The sequence below is a fragment of the Scyliorhinus canicula genome, chromosome 10, assembly GCF_902713615.1.
Source record: "Scyliorhinus canicula chromosome 10, sScyCan1.1, whole genome shotgun sequence".
NCBI classification, from domain to species: Eukaryota; Metazoa; Chordata; class Chondrichthyes; order Carcharhiniformes; family Scyliorhinidae; genus Scyliorhinus; species Scyliorhinus canicula.
Window position 1 is genome coordinate 78,676,731 of NC_052155.1, and position 23,548 is coordinate 78,700,278.

At 43.8% G+C, this 23,548-nt stretch overlaps 1 protein-coding gene across 1 annotated transcript in view; it reads left to right on the plus strand.

Annotated features, from left to right (window-relative positions):
* Nucleotides 1–23,548, plus strand: part of trappc9 (trafficking protein particle complex 9) — a 1,005,291-nt gene that overhangs the window by 27,945 nt on the left and 953,798 nt on the right. The window contains 2 exon segments of the mRNA XM_038809220.1: nt 16,355–16,483; nt 20,564–20,590. Of these exon segments, the coding sequence (XP_038665148.1) occupies nt 16,355–16,483; nt 20,564–20,590 (156 nt within the window).

Sequence of the window (23,548 nt, forward strand, 5' to 3'; positions counted from 1 at the left end):
TCTGTCTCCTCCGGATTCCCTTCCACCAGGGGTTTGATCGCTAGCACGAACAAGAGTGGGGACAAGGGGCAGCCCTGTCTTGTTCCTCTGTGTAGCTGGAAGTATTCAGAGCTGGTGGTGTTAGTTCAGACACGTGATGTTCGCTGTGAGCTGCCTACCCTTGTCAAAACCTATTTGGTTCTCTGCGACCACCTCTGGTACGCAGCCTTTTGGCCAGGACCTTTTGCGACTATTTTCGCATCCACGTTCAGCAGTGAAATGGATCTGTATGATTCACATTCTGTCAGGTCTTAATTTTTTTTGGGTATCAATGAGATTGTGGCCTGCGCTCGCGTGGGGGCCAGTGAGTCTGCGAACATGTCCCTTCGGCGTCGGGCCAGGACTGTTGCAAACTTTTTGTCGAAGTCTGCCAGAGACACGTCCGGTCCCAGTGCCTTCCCCGCCTACATTGAGCTGATGCTCTCCATGATTTCTCCCAGGTCTATTGGTGCTTCCAATTTTTTTCTCTCCTCCAGCCATCTGTCTCTCTCTCTCTCTCACTCTCTCTTCACGCTGCTGTTCCTTGCCCTCCGGCACTTCAAACCAGCTCCACTATTCGGAATTTAATGATTTTGATGAGAAATGAACTTTCGTCATGCTTTGCAAAGGATATTGTACCTTGCCAGTGACAAAGATTTTAAACCTGGTTTATGCATTGTGAAGGGCGAAAAGCACAAGATCATGGCCCGTGAGAGATGCTGGAATAGAAACCGGTTGCTAATGGACTCCCACAGGTGTGTTGGGGCCACATTTTTGTTTAGAGGTGACTTAAAAGGATGGAACTTTATCTACAGTTCCCATGTAATGTCAAACGATGCAGTTCACCAGTGTACAATAACTGGATCTGGATATAATATGTCAATGTGTAAAGCGGTTAGATTAAGTTCAACACAATAAATATTATCTCATGAAATGAGGTAGAATAATTAAGAATGTGGAGCATCTGTCAAATAATAACAAGCTTGAGGTAACAGTGCTGCTATCAGATTAGCAGGTTTTGCTATTTGGATCACTTAAAGTAGTCTTGAGTTTACAAGTGGACCAGAAAGTGAATAAAATGTTGGCGTTTTTTAAACAAGCGAGTGCATCTTATAAGTGAAGGGTAGTATTACTGAAGTTCTTGAAGTTGCATCTAAAACAGTTCAGTTTTGTTCCCTGTAATTAAAATTCTCTTGGGTACTGGACATGAGAAGTTTTCTAACGTTGAGCATAAAATTATGGCCCAGATGATAGGTTGAAATTGAAGGTAGCAAAGAAAAGTAAGAAATGCAGAAATCACTTTTTAATAAAATGGTTTGAGGAACTGCTGATAAAATATGAGCTGGGGTAATGGAATAGAGAGGCTAGGCCATTTGAAAAGGAAGAATCTCCTGTTGGCCCATACTATGTGGGGCAATATTAGTTTCAGAATCATGGCTATGCACATAATGGGTAAGCTTCTATGGGTGGGCCAGCTGGAACAATGATCTCCTGTCAAAAGATTATATGTTATACTACGAAATAGGTTTGTCCATGAAAAATATATCACACTAGGCCACATAACATAGGCAGCACGGTAGCTTTGTGGATAGCACAATTGCTTCACAGCTCCAGGGTCCCAGGTTCGATTGCGGCTTGGGTCACTGTATATGTGGAGTCTGCACATCCTCCCCGTGTGTGCGTGAGTTTCCTCCGTGTGCTCCGGTTTCCTCCCACAGTCCAAAGATGTGCAGGTTAAGTGGATTGGCCATGACAAATTGCCCTTAGTGTCCAAAATTACCCGTAGTGTTCGGTGGGGTTACTGGGTTACGGGGATAGGGTGGAAGTGTTGACCTTGGATAGGGTGCTCTTTCCAAGAGCCGGTGCAAACTCGATGGGCCGAATGACGGCCTCCTGCACCGTAAATTCTATGATAATCTATGAAACCTACTGATATATTATTCTGTTATGATGTTTAATTCTTGCCTAATTCTGGATATCAGTTCATGTTTGACAAGCTGTAAATTGGCATGCCTATTCAACACCTATGGAATAAGTTTCACATTGTGTATATTAAAAGTATGATCTACTCCACACTGGCCTGAGACAAGGACAGGCATTTCAAGCAGGAATGTGAAGCTTCTTAAACCTTGCATGCTAAATTTCCTTTAAGAAAACCTTTTTTTTAGATTCGACCAATGTAGTTGAGAATGTTTATGATTTAAGTAATTGTGTGTAGTAGATTATTGAGTGTGTTTTACACAACAATTGTCTTCTAGTGTGGGCCTCGTAGTCTACTTCTAATTAAGTTGTTTGGTAGTCCGGTGGTGGGAACAGGGGATCAGCAAGGATCTGGATACATAAGGTCTCAGTGAAGGCTGTCAATTTATCCTAAATAAAAACAGGAAAATGCTGGAAATAATCAGCAGGCCTTGTGTCATTTGTGGGGAGAGAAACAGAGTTAACATTTCAGGTCAACAGCCTTTCATTAGAACTGGAAAAAGGTTAAATATTGATTAGGTTTTGAGCAAGTGAAAAGGGTAAGAGTTGGAAACCGAAGAGGGGAGGTGTGTGATAGGGTGGAAGAAATGGAACATACAGCGCAGAAGGAGGCCACTAGGCCCATCAAGTCTGCACCGACCCGCCCAAGCCCTCACTTCCACCCCATCCCCGTAACCCAACAACCTCTCCCAACCCCTTTTTGGACACTAAGGGCAATTTAGCATGGCCAATCCATGTAACCTGCACGAGGAAACCGCAGCATCTGGAGGAAACCCACGCAGACACGGGGAGAACATGCAGACTCCACATATACAGTGACCCAATTGAACCTGAGACCCTGGCTCTGTGAAGCCAAATGCTAGCCACTTGTGTTACCGTGCTGCTCACAGGAAAGATGCAATGACGGACGGTTGGTGAGGCAAAGGGAGTGATAATGGGACAAGTGAAGAAACAAAAGATGTGTCGAGAGGAAGTATGAAGTATGATTGGCAGAATGATGAACAGCTGCTGTCCGATTTCAAATAAGGAGGGGAAAAGAAGTAGTGAAATCAAAAGTTGAAAAGGAAACCAGATAGGGTGGGGGTTGGGAGTAGGGTTTAGGTCTGAAATCTGTGATCAGTCCTGAAGTCTGTAAGGTGCTTGGTCGAAAGTTTAGGTGCTGTTTCTCGAGTTTGTATTGAGTTTTGTTGGAATCCTGCAGGAGGGGCTTGGACAGGGTGGGAACAAGGTGGAGAATTAAAATGACAGCGGACTGACTGATCCTTGAGGTTACTGCAAGAACGATTATATTTATATTGCATTTTTGGGATATGTCATTATGTTAAAGTACTCCATAGGAGCATTCTAAAACAAAGTATGACACGAAAGGCATGAAGTCTGATGACTAAAGGCTTGCTCAGAGAGGTTTTGAGCAGAGTGAGGTATAGGCAGTCCTTGACTTTACGATGTTCGAGTTACAATGAATGGCACTTAATGTTTATAAATTGACATCCTGTTCTGAATTTACACCGGTTTTGACTTTACAACGCCACGCAAACACGTTTAAACGTTCATCCATGCACATTGACGTACTGCGCCGCCATCTCCTTGACACCACACTCCGTTGCAGTTTTTAAAAAAGATATTTCTTTATTCTCTTCCTTTTTTGCATTTTCTCGCAAATTTACACCCACCAACAATAAACAATAATCAGTGATAAACAGTAATCAGTAACAAATATGTCGATCCCCATATCAATAACACCGATCCCATCCTCCCACCAAACCCAAAACATTCGCTCACATGTTCACATAAACAACTGACAAAAAGGAATCAGGAATCACCCATGGCCACCATTAACACCCATCTCCTCCCCCCCCCCCCAAACTAATGTTCGATGTTATCCAGTTCTTGAAAGTGGAGAATGAATAATGCCCATGACTTGTAGAACCCCTCCGTCCTTCCCCTCAGTTCATACTTAACCTTCTCAAGAGTCAAGAATTCCAACAGGTGCTCCCGCCATGCCAGGGCGAAGGGTGGAGAGGCTGCTCTCCAACCCATCAGGATCCACCTTCGGGCGATCAACGAGGCGAAGGCGATGACATCTGCCTCCACACCCGTTTCCAACCCTGGCTGGTCCGACACCCCGAATATGGCCTCTTGGGGGGGGGGGGGGGGGGGGGGGTGTCCAGTTTCACCTGCACCACTTTAGAAATTATCCTTAAAAACCTCCTTCCAGTAATCCTCCAGCTTTGGACAGGATCAAAACATATGAACGTGATTAGCACCCCCCCGCGCAACGTTCACACACATTTTCTACTCCTTCAAAGAATCGGCTCATCCTCACCTTCGTGAGGTGTGCTCTGTATATCACCTTCAGCTGTATCAGCTCCAACCTCGCACATGAGGTGGAGGCATTTACTCTCCGGAGCACCTCACACCAGAACCCCTCCTCCACGTCCTCTCCCAACTCTTCCTCCCACTTTACCCAGTTGTTGTTTTGAAGCATTTCTACTTGGTGAATCTTTATATTTCCAGACTTCCTCAATTTATTTTATAATTTATTACTTTCATATTTTCTTTATAATTGAATTAAATATTCTGAATTATTTTAGTGGATAGGGTATCAAGCCTTGTTTCAGGAACCCATCCCCGATTTATAACCTTTCTCTTATGGGAAAATCGGTTCCGACCTATGACTATTTTGATTTAAGATACAGTTTTCAAGAATCATAGGTCCGTGGGTTACCTATAGAGGTGGAGAGGTAAAGGGAGGGAATTTCAGAAATTGGGGCCCAAGCAATTGGAAGACACTGTCAACCAATCGTGAAGCAATTGTGTTTGGGAATGCACAAGAGCCCAGAAGTTGGGGGATTTTGACCTGGAGGGTTGGGGGAGATTATATACTTGGGAAGGGACAAGACCACGGAAGGGTTTTAAAACAGATTTTGCATTAAGACATTGTTTGACCAGGGATCAATGTAGGTGAGCGAATACCGGGGTGATAAGGGAATGGCATTTGCTGTGAGTTGAGACACAAGCAGCAGAGGTTTTGATGATCTCGAGTTTACAGAGGGTCGAAGAAGTGTTGGAAAATAAGAGCATGGCGTTAACAAAGTCACAGATGAGGGTTTTACCAGCGTGAGCAGGAGTGAAGTCGAATGATGTTATCGAGGCAGAAATAGACACTTTTATAGTTGGCGTGAATGTGAGGTTGGAAGCTCGTCTCTGGTTGTGACACCAAGGTTGCAAACAGACTGGCTTAATCTGGGTGTTGTGAGCATGCATGTCAAAACCAGTGCTGTGTCTTCAGACGATCTTGTCTCAGAGCAACATGTCGATCAGATATAGGAGAGGGCCAAAGATTGAATCTTGGGGGACACAAGTGGTTACAGTACAGAAACTATTGCAATGATTATGGTGGCACAGTGGTTGGCACTGCTGGCTCACAGCTCCAGGGACCCAGGTTCAATTCCGGCCTCTGGTGACTGTCTGTGTGGAGTTTGCATTTTCTCCCTGTATCTGCATAGGTTTCCTCTGGATGCTCTGGTTTCCTCCACAGTCCAAAGATGTGCAGGTTAGGTGGATTGACCATGCTAAATTTCCCCTTCATGTCCAAAACTGTAGGTGGGTTTACTGGGTTATGGGGATAAGTGAAGGCATGGGCTTAAATGGGTTGCTCTTTCCAAGGACTGTTGCAGACTCGATGGTGTAGCCATCTGGGATGGCCACTTACAAAGGGAAACATGGCCACTTGCAGAGAATCACGGGAAATATGGCCAATGTAGGATCCCGACGAACTCAGAGCTTAAGTGTATATTTGCCACCAGATAACCAGACACGATCGAAACCCCCAGCCAATTGCATTCTAATGGCCCATTTCCCCAGAACCAAAGACTTGTACTCGGGTATCAGATACGGGTGCAGACTCATCGGCGCCACTCCCTTCACCCAGGAAGCCCAAACAGCCAAGGTAAATGACCGCTGACGACACGCCCAGCCATCAAGGCACCCACCCTTTCTTGGCCAAAATCGAAGCCTGCCAAATTATCGGGTCCAAAGCTAAGGACCGCCCAAAAGAGCGCGAACTCGCTGAAGGATAAAAAGAGACACTGCCATGTGTTCAGTCTCTTTCGGCCCCGGCGCACTGACACTCTCTTGGCCCTGGCTTGTGCCCAAAACCAATTGCAGCACCACGACCAGAAGCAAGTTCAAGACCAACGATCGCTACCAGACGGATGAGCCCAGCAGAAACAAAGTCACTTCTCCAGACCCAGCCACGCAAGATAGGAACACAGGCCTTGTTCCTCTGCATAAAGACGGGTGCCTGAAGTTAAGTACAGGTTGTTGTAGTGTTAGGTGTAATTTAGCTTGTAGTGTTTTATGTTGCATGTCAAAGTAATTCTTGTGTAAATAAACTATCATTGAAGTTGAACTAACTAACTGGTTGTTGGGTCTTTGATCGATATCCGGCTAAACCTTGTGGTGGTATCATTTAATACCTGGCGACTCTGAAAAGCAATATCATCATTAATAACTGTCCTATTAGTATCCAGTTAAAAAGAGCAACATTATTGGCGTCTCTGAGCCGAATTGGCAACATTATTGGCGACTCTGGTGGGACTCGACCTAGAAGTGATTTTGTCACTCTGAGAGAACCCATAAAACGTTAAATTAGAAATACAATGGGGAAAAGTGAAAGAAACCATAAGCGTAAGACCCGTATCGATCAAATCTCCAAGATTCGGAAGTGCGATTTAACTTGCATGTGTACTAACAGGGATATAAGGTAACCTCGTTAGATTTTGTTGTATAAAACTATCTGGAGTAATGTGAACCGGAAAATAGCTTAGGCCATACCCATTGTTCGAATCACCGCCTTATTCCCCCTGTCCCAAATGTACGGTAGAGAAACCGAGATTATGGTCGGAAAAGAGATAGTAGTAACAATGGCAGCAAAGGCAATGGAACGCCTAATGAATCCGCAGGAAACCGAGGTCGTAGCGACCAGTAGAGCAGAGCAATGCCCCATAATGGGAAGAAGAGGTGAGGAAGTATTTAAAGGGGAAAGGATGGCCCTTTTGGCCTGAGTTTTGTTTGAATGAAGAGTCGGGTCCAGGCAGTATAGGACAATCCTGGAGGGATAACCTAACCGAGACGCATAAAAAGAATGTAGGAAAAGTTCGTAAGCCAATGGCAATCATGTCCTGTAAGGCACAATTGCGAGGCACAGAGGAAGTCGTGAGGACGCTCCGCAGACCGCTTGTAGAGAAAGAGAAGAGGGAGGGAAATGTTAGTGAATGTGAGAAAGTTAATGAGCAACTCCGAGAGCAGCTAGCAGCTAAAGACAAGGAGATGGCTGATGTCAAACGGGCACACCAATCTTGTATGGTTCACCTAGAAGCTTTCAGACACAATACGATAAGGCCATGATACTCAACGCGCAGTTTTGGTCTGAGAAGAGACGGAACAACAGGTAGAACAGTTAAAGAAACAATGCGCAGATTTGAAGGCAGCTTTACGAGCACTCCATAGTTTGACAACGGAACAAAGGCAGAGTTCAGTAGATCACGCCGAATGTGGACGACAAATAGAGAAGTTGCAGTCACTGCTCTCAGTGCAAAACAGATTCAGGGACACCTCTGGACCAAATTTAGATCAGGAAAATGGCCCCGATTGGCAGGAACTCAATGAAACTGTCCATAGATATGTAGAAGACACTGAGAATCAGCACCACCGACTGCACAGGCAGCACACAACTCTATGAATCCAGTCACCACGCAGCTCAAGTCACCGATTGATGATGAGCCCGATTTTGTGTACACCACCCCACTAACCGTCACACAATTGAGAGATGCGTGCAACAAAATAGAACAATTCCAACCCACAGCAGACCCGCATCATTTCTTTGAGCGAGTAAGAAAACAGACAGTTATGTACGGTCTGGACGAACCGGAGGAAAATAACCTTATAGTAATGAGCCTTGACCCATCCGTTAGCTCATCATTACCAGACCCACAGAATGCAGGAGGAGGAAGCCTCCAGGACATGAAGGCAGCTATTTTAGACGCAATTGGTTACAACAGAGGAGACCCCGTAGAAGGTAAAGCGTTGTAGACAAAAGAAGGGAGAGCATCCGACTGCATATGCAGGATGCCTTTGGATACACTTTAAAGCGGTCTTTGGGGATTTAGTCCGCGCACACTTAGATAACGACAACACAACCAAACGGGCCCGCACTTTAGTCTCCCACGCCACAGAAGCAGGTCAAAAAGCCTGTGTGAATTACGACCCTGCAGACGCCACACATAATGAAGTGTGGGTTTTAAAGAGACCCTCCAGAGTTTGGGAACAATCCCTACATAGAAAGGCAGATCAGGAGAAGGTAGAAGCCAATATGAACCCAGTAAGGACACATCAGCACCCCGCATGGGTAAATGAGGGTAAAAATTAAGGGCAGCACCCCAGAGCACAGGCACCACAAGGATGCTATAATTGTGGAGAGCAGGGACATTACGCCCGCGAATGCAACCCCCCCCCCCCCCCCCCCCCCGAACCAGCAATGGAACCCGAAATCGAATGCCCCACCTAGGAACAATGTTAGGCCTATACACAGCATTAGTGCCCGATCCGGTAATGCCGCGACCAAAAGCACAGCTTGACGGTGTTCGGACTCCCCAACTTGGGTCTGCGACACTCTGGGACAAATCAGGCAGACCAGTAGTCACAGGCACAGTCCGGGGACATCCAGTAGAGTTCCTTTGGGACACAGGAGGGTCCCGCACCACTTTAAACTCCTCCACAATGTTTCAGCGTGACAATGGCCTACCACAGACACCATCACTCTTACTGGATTTACAGGACATGTACAGCAGGGATACATTTCGGCCCCTGTAGATATTCAACTCTGGAACATAAAGACCAAGCACCCTGTTGTTTTTGGATTTGCCTCATATAGCAGAGCACATTTTAGGAATCGACTTTGAGCTCACAAACCTTCTTTTTGACTCCGTCAATAAGTGTATTTGGAAAATGGCCAGAACAGCAAGAGCCCCTGCCACGCTCACATTAAGAGACTACGAACACAGAATAAGCTCAGTGGGAGATTATCGGTTTGACCCACAAGCGATTACCACAGATAAAACGGTTGGACACGTCCTAAGAAATCATAAAGCAACTTTCGCCCAGCACAAGCGCGACTGCGGAAAAATTCCAGGTACAGTCACCATTACAGGTCCCGATCCCAAGCCCCAGAATCAATACGGTTTCCCACAGCAAGCCGAGGGCAAGTTTGCAAAAGTAATACAAAGCTTGTTAGATCAAGGCATAATTCGGCCCGTAGCCTCAACAAGCAATGCCCCAGTTTGGCCCATAAGAAAACCAGACGGTTCATGGAGACTAATCATAGATTACAGAGAACTTAATGAAGTAACCCCATTAGCAGCCCCCACCATTGCCACGAGTCGCGAAACAATGCTAAAGCAGGGAGTACATGCTAAGTATTTTACGGTACTGGACATTAGCAATGGTTTTTGGTCCATTCCTTTACATAAGAATTGCCAATACAAATTCGCCTTCACGTTCCAAGGACAGCAATATAATGGACATGCCTTCCGCAAGGTTTCTACAACTCTCCTTCCATTTTTCACCGACAATAGGCAAACGGACTATCCAAATTTTCCCAACCTGAATGCCTCATTCAGTATGTGGATGACTTGCTCCTACAAACTGACACAAAGGAGAGCACGTTAAGCTTATTTCCGAATTACTAGGTCTCCTACACTCAATTGGATGTAAAGTTAACCCGAAAAAAGCCCAGATCCTAAAAGAAAAGGCCCTTTACTTAGGCACCATCATCACACACGGAAAAAGAGAGATAGAAAAGAAATTGATTGAATTGATAGTTAAATTGCCCCTGCCCCACAATGTCACTGCACTCCGGTCATTTTTAGGATTATTTGGGTATTGTAGGAACCATATAGATAGTTTTGCCACGAAGGCAGCCCCACTTTCAGAACTCCTTACAAAGAACGCCCCATGGGAATGGCTTCCACAGCACATGAACGCCATTGATACATTAAAACATGGCCTAGGTACAGCCCCCGCTTTGCAAGTTCCAGACTGTCACACTCCCTACGCCATAGAAGTTGCGATCACTGACCGAACCCTATCGGCCGTACTACTCCAAGAAAGACATGATCGTTTAGGACCCGTAGCCGATGCCTCACAAGTTTTGGATCCCGTGGAGCAAGGATTTTCAACCTGCGAACGGTACTTGCTCGTAGTTTTTTGGGCAGTTCAATACTTCGCATATGTCACCAGCCTCAAATCCGTAACGATTTTAACCGAGCACACCCCAACGCAGCTACTATTAGATGGTAGGTAAAAGACGGTTCAGTTAGCCAGATTAGAGCTCGCTGGACCCTGCTCCTACAAGGAAGGGACATCAGGGTTAAACGGACAAAGACCCACACATTTTTAGCGGATAATTTACAGTATGCAGGAACCCCACACGAGTGCCAGATTATTGCAGCCAGACACCACACAGGACCCTTTATTCCAATGTCACTACACCCATGTGTTGGTAGTAAAGCTCAGCATTCCCTGACCACGGATAACTCTTCAAAAATTTATGTAAATGTTTCCTCCACCATTGATAATGGAAAAAGAATAACAGGATGCGGTATTTATGTGGAAGACGCGCAGGGACGCATTAGAGGAGATATTGCTAAAATTGGCAGGTCACTTAGGATCGCAGGCAGCCAAATTAGCCGCAATTGCATATCTAGTACAGCACCCAGATTCTTTCCCGATCCCCGCAGATATATATTCGGACAGTTTATATGTCTAACAGTTTGACAGAATCTAGAGGATTTATTCCTGTGGGAATCTAGAGGATTTATATCCGCTGACGGTAAACCCGTACCCTCAGTCCCATTATTGAAGCACATTCTTGAAACAGCGAAAGACCGCAGATATGGCATAATAAAGTCAGAATCCATCATCGTTCGTCCCTACCCAATAACGTAAAGGCAGACGCACTGGCAAAGGCAGGATCCCTCCCCCGCCCCGAGAGTGAGCCGATACACGCAGTCCAGGTCTCACAGAGAAATATCGAAGATTTAGCCCAGGCCCAAAAGGCAGACGACACTCTTAGGCAAATTTTAGACGGTACCTTCCCAGCCCCCTACGACATACAGGACGGAATAATTTTAAAGAATGGGATTTATGTGGTCCCCACCCAGGACAAGAACAAGATAATTTACCAATTTCATGATGGACACTGACATCAGCGGATAGAAACCACCATTGCCCACTTAAGACCTTCATGCTGGTGGCCTGATTTAAAAGCAGATGTCACGCATTATGTTGACAATTGTTTAATTCTGCGCACAGAATAATCCGGAAAGGTACTCCAGGAAAGGACAATTAAGCCCCCCCCCCCCCCGGCGCAAAAAATGTTTTTAAATATGTGTTGGTAGTGATCGACACCTTAACAAAATGGGTGGATGCATTTCCCTCCAGGACAAACACGGCTAAGGCAACAGCCAAGATTTAACGCAGCAGATATTTACACGCTGGGGACTCCCCGCAGCATTGAATCGGACCAAGTTTCTCATTTTACAGGCAGAGTTATGCAGAATGTCCTGACAATTTTTGGCTTAAAACAGAAGTTCCATATTGCTTATCACCCCCAATCCAGTGGTATTGTGGAATGTATGAATCGGACCCTGAAAGCAATTATTTGGAAAATGGTGCAACAGCATAACACCACATGGGACACAGTTCTCCCATTCTCCCTTATGTTTATTAGGAACACAGGATCAAGTTTCACAGGCTTCACCCCCCCACACCCTCATGACCGGAAGACCCATGAAAGGAACGGAATATTTATTTGGACATGATTTGGTCAGCCCCACAGTCACCGCCCTCACCCACGAAAAAGCAGACCAACAGGTCACAAAATATTAAAGCAGCCCAGCTCGCTGCAGCTGTCCGACTAGGCGCTAGGAAAAAGCAGAGTACGGCCTGCTTTGATAAAACAGTACACCCAGTAGAGTATACAGTCGGTCAGCAAGTGATGGTTTCCCTATACAACCCAAGTTCATTCCTCTCCCCTAAATTTGCAGAACCCTACTCCATTTTGGATAAAGTGAGCCCCTCTGCATACAAAATAACGTACCCTAATGGAAAATCAGGTTGGTTCCATATCGACTTGCTTAAAGTTTATGGAACCCAATGCAGCCACTCACACCACGTCTCCCTGGCAATGGCAGACGAGTACGCCCCGCCCACCGACAACCTAGACCAACTCTCCCCCAGCCAGGACAGCACGTCCACAGACCCGACAGTGTCTCTGCCCACAGGAACGACTTTCCACCTTCAACTTAATTCAGACGCTAGCAACAGCACTCCAGACGTATTGGAAATCAACGACCAATGGCACAACCGCCCAGGCTCCAGTCGCTCCAGCCCCTGCAACCACGACCAAGACATGTTTGGCCCCCTATTCCCCCTTTTATTGCCACAGCCAGAGCCACCGCCTGACGAGAGAAATTTGCCATTTGCAGCTACCGACCCTCGTGACCAAAGAATTCCCCATTGGCCCACCACGAGAACTCGTATCGATTGATAAGGAACAATGATTTGGATCCCACAACGGCCCACGTGGCACGAAAATGCCAGATACTGGTTTGGCAACCGGGAGATGGTGATGACTCAGAGTCTGACTCCCGTTACGGTAACCTTTTCGCGATGCTTTTTCATACTGAACCCTGAGGTGTCCAGACGATGAGAAAAAGGAACCGACTGAGATTTGCGGTGTCCTCTTTCCTGATGGAGCCTGCCATCAGGAAGCTTAACATGGTTTTAGTTAATGTCACTTCGACATGGAATTTCTTGATGCCGTTTATTCTTCCGGTCTCACGTGTTTTAATTAATGTCGCCCATTTCTTTATGCAGTCATGATTTCTCTTCTCCACATTGTCGGAGTCCATATGTTTCAAATTCTTTCCGCTCATGTAAGGTCACCCAGGTAGTGGAGTAACAGCACTAATCCCCACCCTGCCTGAGGACCCCCAATGTATTCAGTCAGCCAAGCTCGGGTAGTGGAGCAATGGCACTGATCACCGCCCTACCTGAGGAAGTCCACCCATTCTTGCCCTGCCGCAACTCACACGCACCCCATGCTCCCGTCATTGCGAGTAATTTGGAAAAGTTCTTAACACTCCTTACTGTCCTTGGCAGGCCTTTGTTTCCCCTTATCTCTTCTTTTTGCGTGTGGTTTAAAGAATGCCTTTTGCCACAGCCTGAACACTCAACTCTTTACCTTCTGCGACTCTTTGGTAGCTACCCCAACTGCTTTTTACATGTTTGACACACTTGGATGTTACACATTTGCTGCTATACGTGAACTACCTTTGGACTCTGGATGGAGAAATTGTCCGCCCACTCACCGCATCGACAGGCTGCGGGATTCCTTGCACTTAAACAGAATCTTTTTTTCAGATGTCTTAAAAGAAAATGAGGGAGTCACACATGGTGACGATTCTAATGGGTAATTGAAGTTCAGAAGAGAAAGACAAACAAAACGAGATATTAACCAAGGGTAATAACAGATATTATGCTTGCACCCCCAGGAATATACGAAGAACAAAAAGACAAGAAGATGAAGACAGAACTGATGACCTCCATTATGATCATCATTGGATCCCTACAACTGCGCGCGTTATAAGCTTTTGTATCCTGCACCACACCGGCCCCGAACATGACCACACAACATGATACCCCTAGCCCGGACACCACACCACACATAGAGATACACACTGATACCCCCACATGGTGCGAAAACATTGTAAAATGGTATTCCCTTTCCTACACAGTAGAAGCCCTTTTGGTAATAGCAAGTGTCGTTCAGACACTTAGACTCTGAAAATGGCGAATGAGAGCCTCCCATTCCCCGATATATACACTCCGAGCTCCTTAACTTGGAATCCACCAAACCCCACAAACCTTTTAAACCTTTTTTCTGACAAAATTAAGATTGTATTTTTCTATGATGGTAATGGATCAAGTAGAGATGTGATGCTGCTTTTGTTGTTTAAAATTTTTGTACTGTATTATAAGTTCTGTTTGATATTTTCCAGCAGCATGAGTGTACCTTAGGTAATGACAGGTAGAGGTTCCCTTGTGTAGATAATTGAAATGTATGATTAAATGTTTATAGTGGCCCCTTAGAATTTATGAATGTGTGATGTATTAAAAACCTAGGTAAAGGCTCCAAAAACATAGGAAAGAGAAGTGTAGAACCTGTCCTTGACCAAGGGTAACCGGCACACCAAAGACGAGGGATCAGTAGTGTGATCCACCACGCTTCGCGTTAAGGATCAAAAGGACGGGATGTAGCCATCTGGGATGGCCACTTACAAAGCGAAACATGGTCACTTGCAAAGAATCATGGAAATATGGCCAATGCAGGATCCAGACGAACTTGGAACTTAAGTGTATACTTGTCACTAGATAACCAGACACGATCGAAACCCCCAGCCAATTTGCGTTCTAATGGCCCATTTCCCCAGAACCAAAGACTTGTACTCGGGTATCAGATACAGATGCAGACTTATCGGCGCCACTCCCTTCACCCAGGAAGCCCAAACAGCCAAGGTAAATGACCGCTCAGGACACGCCCAGCCATCAAGGCACCCGCCCCTTTATTGCCTAAAATTGAAGGCAATAATCAGAGCCTGCCGAATTATTGGGTCCAAAGCTAAGGACCGCCCAAAAGAGTGCAAAACCTACGGAGGATAAAAAGAGACACACTGCCATGTGCTCAGTCTCTTTCGGCCCCGGCGCATCGACACTCTCTTTGCCCCGGCTTGTGCCCAAAACCAATTGCAGCACCACGACCAGAAGCAAGTTCAAGACCAACGATCGCTACCAGACGGATGAGCCCAGCAGAAACAAAGTCACTTCTCCAGACCCAGCCACGCAAGATAGGAACACAGGCCTTGTTCCTCTGCATAAAGACGGGTGCCTGAAGTTAAGTACAGGTTGTTGTAGTGTTAGGTGTAATTTAGCTTGTAGTGTTTTATGTTGCATGTCGAAGTAATTCTTGTGTAAATAAACTATCATTGAACTTGAACTAACTAACTGGTTGTTGGGTCTTTGATCGATATCCGGCTAAACCTTGTGGTGGTATCATTTGATACCTGGCGACTCTGAAAAGCAATCATCATTAATAACTGTCATATTAGGATCCAGTTAAAAAGAGCAACATTATTGGCGTCTCCAGGCCGAAGTGGCAACAATGGGCTGAATGGCTGCCTGTACTGTAAATTCTCCGATTAGGTAAGTAAGAGTAGAACTATGTGAGAGTTGTCCTATGAACCATTTGTTGAAGGTGGAAGGGGCTGGGAGAGTGATTTAAGAAGATGGTCTACATTGAAAAAATAAACTGGGATTATTCCAGGATGATCTTGGAATAGTGAGCAGTTGTAGCAGATGAGAATTAGGACCCGGTAATGTTTTATGTGGTCCAATAAGATATGGTGGTAACGGCTAAGTCACTTGTGTGCCATATCATTCATTTCAAGTCTGTAACCCTTGGACTTAAAAGTGGAGATGAGGGCTGTATGAGGCGGATCAACCAGGCAGAAGGAGAGTATAATGATCTTACTGGGGGCGAGGATATCAAAGGTGGAGGTGAAGGCACTGTTGAGTAAATCAAGAGTTGCAGAAATGTTGCGGCGAATGGAAGGCCATTGGCTAGATAGTTGAGATTTTGAATGGGCGGTTGCAATTTAATTTAGCTTTTAGAAGATGATTTTTTCCAAGGACGGATGCAGAAGGCGGTAAAGTTGGGACATGGGAGGGAGGAGGAGAGCAGGCGAAGGATGTGGATGGTGTATGATACAAAGATGTAAGCAAAGATGGCCTGATCTGTGATAGAAATTATGGGAGTAGTGAGACCATGAGAAATTGCAAGATCAAGGGAGTAGTTATGAATATGGCTTGAGTTTGCATGGAGGAAAATATTTTGGGTGGTTAAGAGGTGAGTGAACTTGGAAGGAAGATAGTTCAGATGGCGGTTGAAATCACTGAGGATGAGAGGTAGTTTGTTTGTTGATTAAATTGATATTTTGGTTGCTTTATCTGATGCAATGTGTGTGAAAAGCTGAATTCAGTTTCAAAATATCTTTCTTTCTAGGGGTGAAATTTGCTTGATATTCTGCAGCACTGTTTTCTATCTGATATGTTAATCGGTTGTTTATTGTGCCTAATATCCTTGTTCAGGCAGGTATATTGCATACAAATGGCATCCATCTGTTTGGATTTTGTGGTCTCGCCTCAAACTAAGAAAGATTTCTTTGTTGTTTAGCTGCACTGGAGGGTTTGTGTTCATCCTCTGTGATCTACCATTATCCAAGTGGCACTGGGTCAAAACCGTCAATTCGCAGAGCTTCTAGTGTGTGTTTACCATCTGAAGCTGGCAAGCGACATCGGCATGGTAAGCAAGCAGTATTTTCTAGTTGGCAAATATCTTTTATGTTTCTTGAAATTAATGAATAGCATTTATTATAATGTGCAATGCTTGTGATATTTTTTATACATAAAGCATTTACATAATTACTGTATTCCAATGCATTCCAATTCCTTTTTACTGTCTGATCTGAAAACTTTATTGTCAATTGTTAAGTTTCCATAAAGAAATTAAACAGAATAAGGTTAATTCTGTTCTTGTTAACATAATGTTTTGGTTCCATATACAGTCCTAATTCCATATATAGTCATAAGATCAGACAGACATTATGTATGCTTTTATACTCTTGTTCTGAGGCTCATATCAAACAAGTACTCATATAGTTCACACAAGAAGTCACTTTATCTTGTGGTTCAATGTGTGGCAAAGCAAGTGAAGCATTTGCATTTGGCAAATGCATTGGAGTATAACAATTCTTCAATGAAAGAACTTGCACAATTTGGCTTATTCATCCATGCTATCTCAGGAAAGTAGTTGCATGCCAATGCAGGATCAATAGAAGACTTTATTTCAAGTAGTGAACAATGTAATTTAGGAAGAAATATAGAAAATGGTACATGAATATAATTGTATTTGCTAAAGAATTATGTGTGCGCACCTTCTCTCTTGCCTTAAATATTCTGTGTTGTTTGTGTTTCAGTGAGTTTAGCCATTGAATAACTGAGCTGATCAGACCCAGGTCCCTGATTATAATCTGTTCTGAATAATACGATCTGTGAGTGGTGGTGTTTCAGTTACTGCATTTGGATCCCAATCCTAGAATTAGGAGGAGATAATAGACCAAGGTTTCTTCTCTTGACAGCTAACCACTAATTACTTCAGGAAGAATGTATATGTGGATATAATTTGAGGATGCAATAATTGTCTGCTCTCATAACTTCAATGGGCAGACCGTATTCGCATCTGTAAAATAGCCACTTGGATGTGTTGTTTGAAGGCCGTGTAGTCTGTGGTCGTGCACTCCAGAGAGGAGTCTAAACAACTTGAGTAGAACAGATATAGTATAGAGAGAAAACTAGTGAATTTAGAAGATACGAAACTTGGGTTTAGTCCCATTTTACCAAATCTAGTTTCTGTTACATCCCCCTCTTTTTTTCTCCCTGTTATGTTCCTCTATTTGTAATGTGCTCCATGCATCCGTTCCTAACTACCGGTGCAACAAATAATGGTAAACAAGGAAGCATGCTTCAATGCTTTTGTTTGTGCCTGTGTTTAAACAATTGTGGGAGGTATGAAATGAAAATTGCTTATTGTCGCAAGTAGGCTTCAAATGAAGTTACTGTGAAAAGGCCCTAGTCGCCACCTTCCGGCTCCTTTTTGGGGAGGCTGGTACGGGAAACCTCCTCCTCGTCCTCCTCGTCCTCCTCGTCCTCCTCGTCCTCCTCGTCCTCCTCGTCCTCCTCGTCCTCACTGGAATATTATAATCCTTGAATTGGAAAGGAAGGAACTTTGTAGGGAATTTAACAGTCAATAGCCTAATTGAGTCCCCTGTGAAAGAAGCACAGTTAACCCTAGAACCTCCATTGAACTGTATAAAACCTACATCCATTCAGTCTTGGAAAATACACACAGATTAAGTCATAATACAATTCAGAACTGGGGAATAAAGGTAAAATATTACCTCTCACAATACCTGCTCATGTGGCGGAACTTCTGAGCACCAAAGGATGAAACTCTTGCAGAAATAAGTGCATGAGACATTGTTGAACAGCGTGGCCTCTGATATAGGAAGACAACCAGTGCCTCCTGTGGACCAGCAATAGGTGAGAGAACTTGATGCTCAATTACGGATGGTATTATGATACAGACACCAATGGAGTAGCCTTAAACTCCATGCACTGGTCAGAGTTGACTGCTGACAGTTGTGCACTATCGGATGTAAAATTAATATGAGATGGGTTATTCAAACTTGAACCATCTGTAGCAAGTTCCCAGAATTATTCGAGAACTCAATTTTTCCCCTATGGATATTTGTTGGAGTACTGGAACGTGTTCATTGTGTACAAAGTGGATTTCAAATTTTAGTTTGGTTGTCGTTTCTTTTGTTGCTCCCTGGGGTTATCAACAGTTAAGGGGAGATGTTGGCAATGGGGTAATGCCACTGGGTCAGTGGCTCAGGCTCATGCTCAAGGGACATGTGTTCAAATCCCAACAATTTGAACTACGTTATTAAATCTGGAGTACAAAGCTAGTCTTAGTGGCCATTAAATTATCATGGAATGTAGTAAAAACCGACCAGGTTCACTAATGCCCTTCAGGGAAGGACATCTGCTATCCTTGCCTGGTCTGGCCTACATGTGACTCCAGACCCACTGCAATGCCCTCTTAACTGCCCCCCTCTGAAATGGCCCAGTGCGTCACTCAGTTCAAGGGCAACAAATGCTGGCCTTGCAAGTGATGCCCCTACCCCATGAAAGAAGTAAAAAAAAAAAACTCCTTTGTCCCAGATTTACTCATAGTTTTTATGTTTTGGGGGGAAAAGTAAAATACTTGGGTTCCGATGAAAGCATGTTGGTTTACAAAAAGTATTGTGGATAAGGGCAGATTGATAGAAATTAAACTTTTAAATCTTTTTCCCTCATTATTCATTTTTAGAAAATGTTCAGATTACTTGAGTGGATTCTGCGTATTTTTTTTTATTTGCAAGTTGCTGCCTTTTGGAAGTCACCATTTGGTTAATGTTTTTGTGGCAACCTTTTATAATGGAGAAATTTTAGTATATTTACAAGGGAAACTTGGGAGGACGGAAACTTGCCTGCCAGTGTAGTTGCAAATCTTCCAACGATATGGTGTGAATCACCCAAGTCCACCTGCCATGAAAATAACAGTTTTTCCATTTTTACAGTTTGCTCGGCCTTCAATTATTGCCGTTTGTGTGCAGGTACAATAAGTAAATTTTAATGCTTTTGGCCTTTGCCTTTTGCATGGCCTCCCACTCTCATACTGGGCCGCAACTCCTCCCACACTCCTTGAATATCTGGCTGGGGTTTGCTGCCTCTTGTATGCTGGCCTCGTCTACTTGTTGCCGTGCTGTTCCATGGTTAATCGAGGGCCTGTTGCCTGCTGTTTCCCCCTTGTCATTCTATCTAAGAGTATATTTTAATTTGAAGAATTTCTGCAAGATGAATTACCTATTTGCCTCTTTTAAGGAAAGAAATAAGCTAAATGTCTTCAAGATTTCCGTTATTCCTTGTTTAAATTGTGAGATATCCTTCTCTGCTGGTTTTTGCTGAACTTGATAACAGTGGATTTTGATGAAAAAACAACTTGAAATATTAATCCTAACTTTCCTTCTCCACAGGCGCTGCTTAACCTAAGTTTCTACAATTTCTGTACATTTCATTTTTGCTTTTGCAAATATTTATGTTATGTGGATACACTGGTTCCACTTGAGCATCCACCAAGCATTTGCATGATCTGGAGCTGAAAACAAATCCCTTTGTGCTGAATCAATAATCTCAATTTATGTAGAGCATGCTCTACTTTCCTACTTGCCACAACTGGCATTGTTTTGGCTTTTGACTAAGATTACCAATTTGTGAATCATGTAATTTATGCAGTGGATCTTGTTCAGTTGGAGCTGATTTGAGATCATCCAAGCCACTTTATATTTGATCTGAATGCAGTTCACTTAGCCAGAGAGAATTGGGATACAGTACCACTCTGCTTTTCACTTGGGCTTCGTTTCAAGCCTACGTCCTGCACAATATTTTTGTATGTGCATATATTGCATTGTGTTACATTTGGATAAAGGCGAAAGAGGCTGGAGAATGATCAAACATGGTGGTAAATGTAATTCCATTGAAATCTTGCTGCATTTAATAGAAAAACGAATGTTTGCAATTCTGTGCTCCAACAAGATGAGGATATTTAGATTTTTGAACATTGATGACAGTATATAATTAGGAGTGATAGAGGAGGGGCGGAGAGAGTTTATTTGAAGAGCTTGCATTCTAATGCATTGAATAGATTAAATGACAATGCTGATTTTTAAAAAATGAGTGTGTGCAAAGGGAGTGAAAGACAATTGTTTGTTCCCACTTCTAGGGGCACAGGAAGTTCTCATTGATCCAGGTACAGTACTTCTCTGCTTTATTAATTAAACCTTAAGTGCAATAACAGTTATACATTTTGTTTGTTCTTTCCTTGTTAACTGTTTATGATTGCTTACAAATAAGATGCTGCTTGCATGAAGAGATCAAGATTCTGAACTGCTGCAATTTAAATCAGCAAACAGATTGAAGTTTCTAAACGCTTAGAAAAATAATACTGTTTGGTTAACGCATGTAGCAAATGGTCAGTTTCTATGAGCTGCTGCTGGTTTAAAGAGTGTTCTGGATTTGCTGTTTGATAACATGGCAGCATCTTATAGTCAATATAGTTTCATGAGTCCTCTTTTACAACATATATAGTGATTTGAAACCAGTGAAACTAGAAGGGAAGATATTTTTTTAATAAGGCCCTTTTAAAGAAGGTTTTTTATGCTAACTCATAGTCACGCAGTTTTACTGCACGGAACGAGGTCCTTTGGTCTATCATGTTTGGCTTAAGTGGGGTGCTCTTACAAAGGCCAGTGCAGACCCGATGGGCCTAATGGCCTCCTTCTGCACTGTAAATTCTATGATTCTATGTCTATGCCAGCCGCCCAGCACCTATCCTAATTCCATTTTCCAGCACTTGATCCATAGCCTTGTATGCTATGATGCTTCAAGTGTTCGTCAAAATGCTTCTTAAATGTGAAGGTTCCTGCCTCTACCACCCTTTCAGGCAATGAATTCCAGAATCCTATCACCCTCTGGGTGAAAAAGTTTCCCCTAAGATCGCCTCTAAATCTGCTGTATTATCTTAAATCTATGCCCCCTGGTTATTGACCTCCCAAATAAGGGGAAAAGTTTCTTCCTCTCTACCTATCTATGGTTTTCATAATAGCTCAGACAGGCCCCCCTTAGTCTTCACTTGAAGTGTTTGCATGAGGTATCACAGCAGTTTCTTTTCAGTATATTACATTTACGTAAATTAACATATTTGCTAAGTATTTTGACTTGGGGTTAGATGATTTATGAGGGTAGGAAACAGTAGTTTTTCTAATATTTAGTTACAGTTTAATATGTGTCGACAGAAAAATGTTTTCCACCTCTTGTTTATCCCAATTAATTGTGATGCAAAGTCCACAAATCTAGAAAGAAATTCAGATAAAAGATCAACAGAATTGAATTCACAAAACATTTAAAAGTTCTGGAACCTGATATTGTTCTATCCTTCCATGACGGGAAGGTAGTCTAACAGACACTGGCTGTTTACTTCAGGATCTACATCAATAGACAAATAGAGAATGGGACAATACAAAATACTTTCTTCATTGACTCCAGTCCTTTTTGTTTGCTTTTCTACAATCTTGGTCTCCTGCCAAAAAGAGTAATGGGAGAGAAACCATTGTCTCTGTAGTGATCCTCGCCTGAGTGTGTACAGAAGGGGCTGATGAGAAATGGAAGTACCATCAGGGGGCAGCAAGGGGACATATAAGAGTGACGCTGAAGGCCCTCCCTTGCTCACTTTGGCTGGAGAGACGGTGGAGCAGCACAGGGACGGAAGCTGAGCTCAGGGCTGCGAGTGTGGTCAGGCCTAGTTGCAGAGCATAGAAAAGCAGTATCTTTACAAGTGCTATTCTGTAAATACAAGCTAACGAAGTCATTTATTGTGGAGCACAATAAACCATCCTTCAACTACTGAACGACTTCTAGCATTCATTTAAGAAACATAACAGTCTCTTGCATTTTTTTTAGAGAATAATGTCTTATCTATAAATGCAGGTCCAAATAACTAAGCGGTGAAGGGAACTTTTGGCAGTTAACTGAAACGGATTTTCACTTGGCAACGTACTTGGGGCGGGATTTAACTAGATGGGAACCAAGTCCTATTAGCGAACGCATTTAGCCGTGTGTTTCCCGGCACTTGCGGCGCTGTAAAATGGTACTGTAAAACGGCTGAGCTCACTGGAACTCCTCAGTGTAGTGAGAGATCGGGATGCCATTTAAAAATGGCATCCCGATTTCTGGAGCCCCCGAAGTGACCCCCCCCGCCCCGCCCCAGCGCACTATGGGAGGATCCCCCGGCCGGTTGCCACCGTTCATAAAATGCCACCCTGGCAGTGCCACCTGGGCACCTTGGCAGTGCCACTGATCTCCTGGGAGACCCCCATGAGTGCCGTTCAGTCTGGTCCCCATTTGTGGAGACCAGTACTGGACAGTTTGAAGGGGATAGATCCCATGTCTCGGAAATCTGTACATTCAAGTGAGACTAGCTGTCTCGCTTTAATATGCAGATTTTCTAAAAGTGATCCTGCTCTGAGAGAAAGCATGGGAGACCATTAATGTTGAAACTGTGAACCCTAGTTCTTGACTCCCTTACAAAGGGAATAATCCTCTCAGCATCCACCCTTCCAAGTTTTACCTTCTCATTCTTCTAAATTCAAATGCGAATATCGGCCCAAAAAGTTCAACCTTTCCTCATAAGCTAACCCCCTTACCTGTGGAATCAGTCGAGTACATCTTCTTTGAACAGCTAATTCAATTAAATCATTCCTTAAGTAAGGAGACTAAAACTCTGCACTGTACTTCAGGATTATCTCACCAATGTCCTGTGCATTTGTAACAGCACTCCCTACTTTAAAAAAAATATATTTTTATTCTCATTTTTCACAATTTTTCTCCCAAATTTATACCCAACAACAATCAATAACCAACAACAAATATCTCAAACCCCATAACAGTAACAACGATCCCATCCTCCCACCATGCCCAGACATTAGCCCGCATGTTAACATAAACAAATGAGTGTCCTGATACATCAATCACAAAAGGTTAATATGCAGGTACAGCAAGTGATTAGGAAGGCAAATGCAATGTTGGTGTTTATTGCATGGGAAATATAGTATAAAAGTACGGAGTGTTCCTGGAGGAACCGGCCTCCACGTTGTTGGAGGAGGTGCTGGCGGCAAGGGGACTGGAGAAGGGGACAGTGTCAGTGGTATAC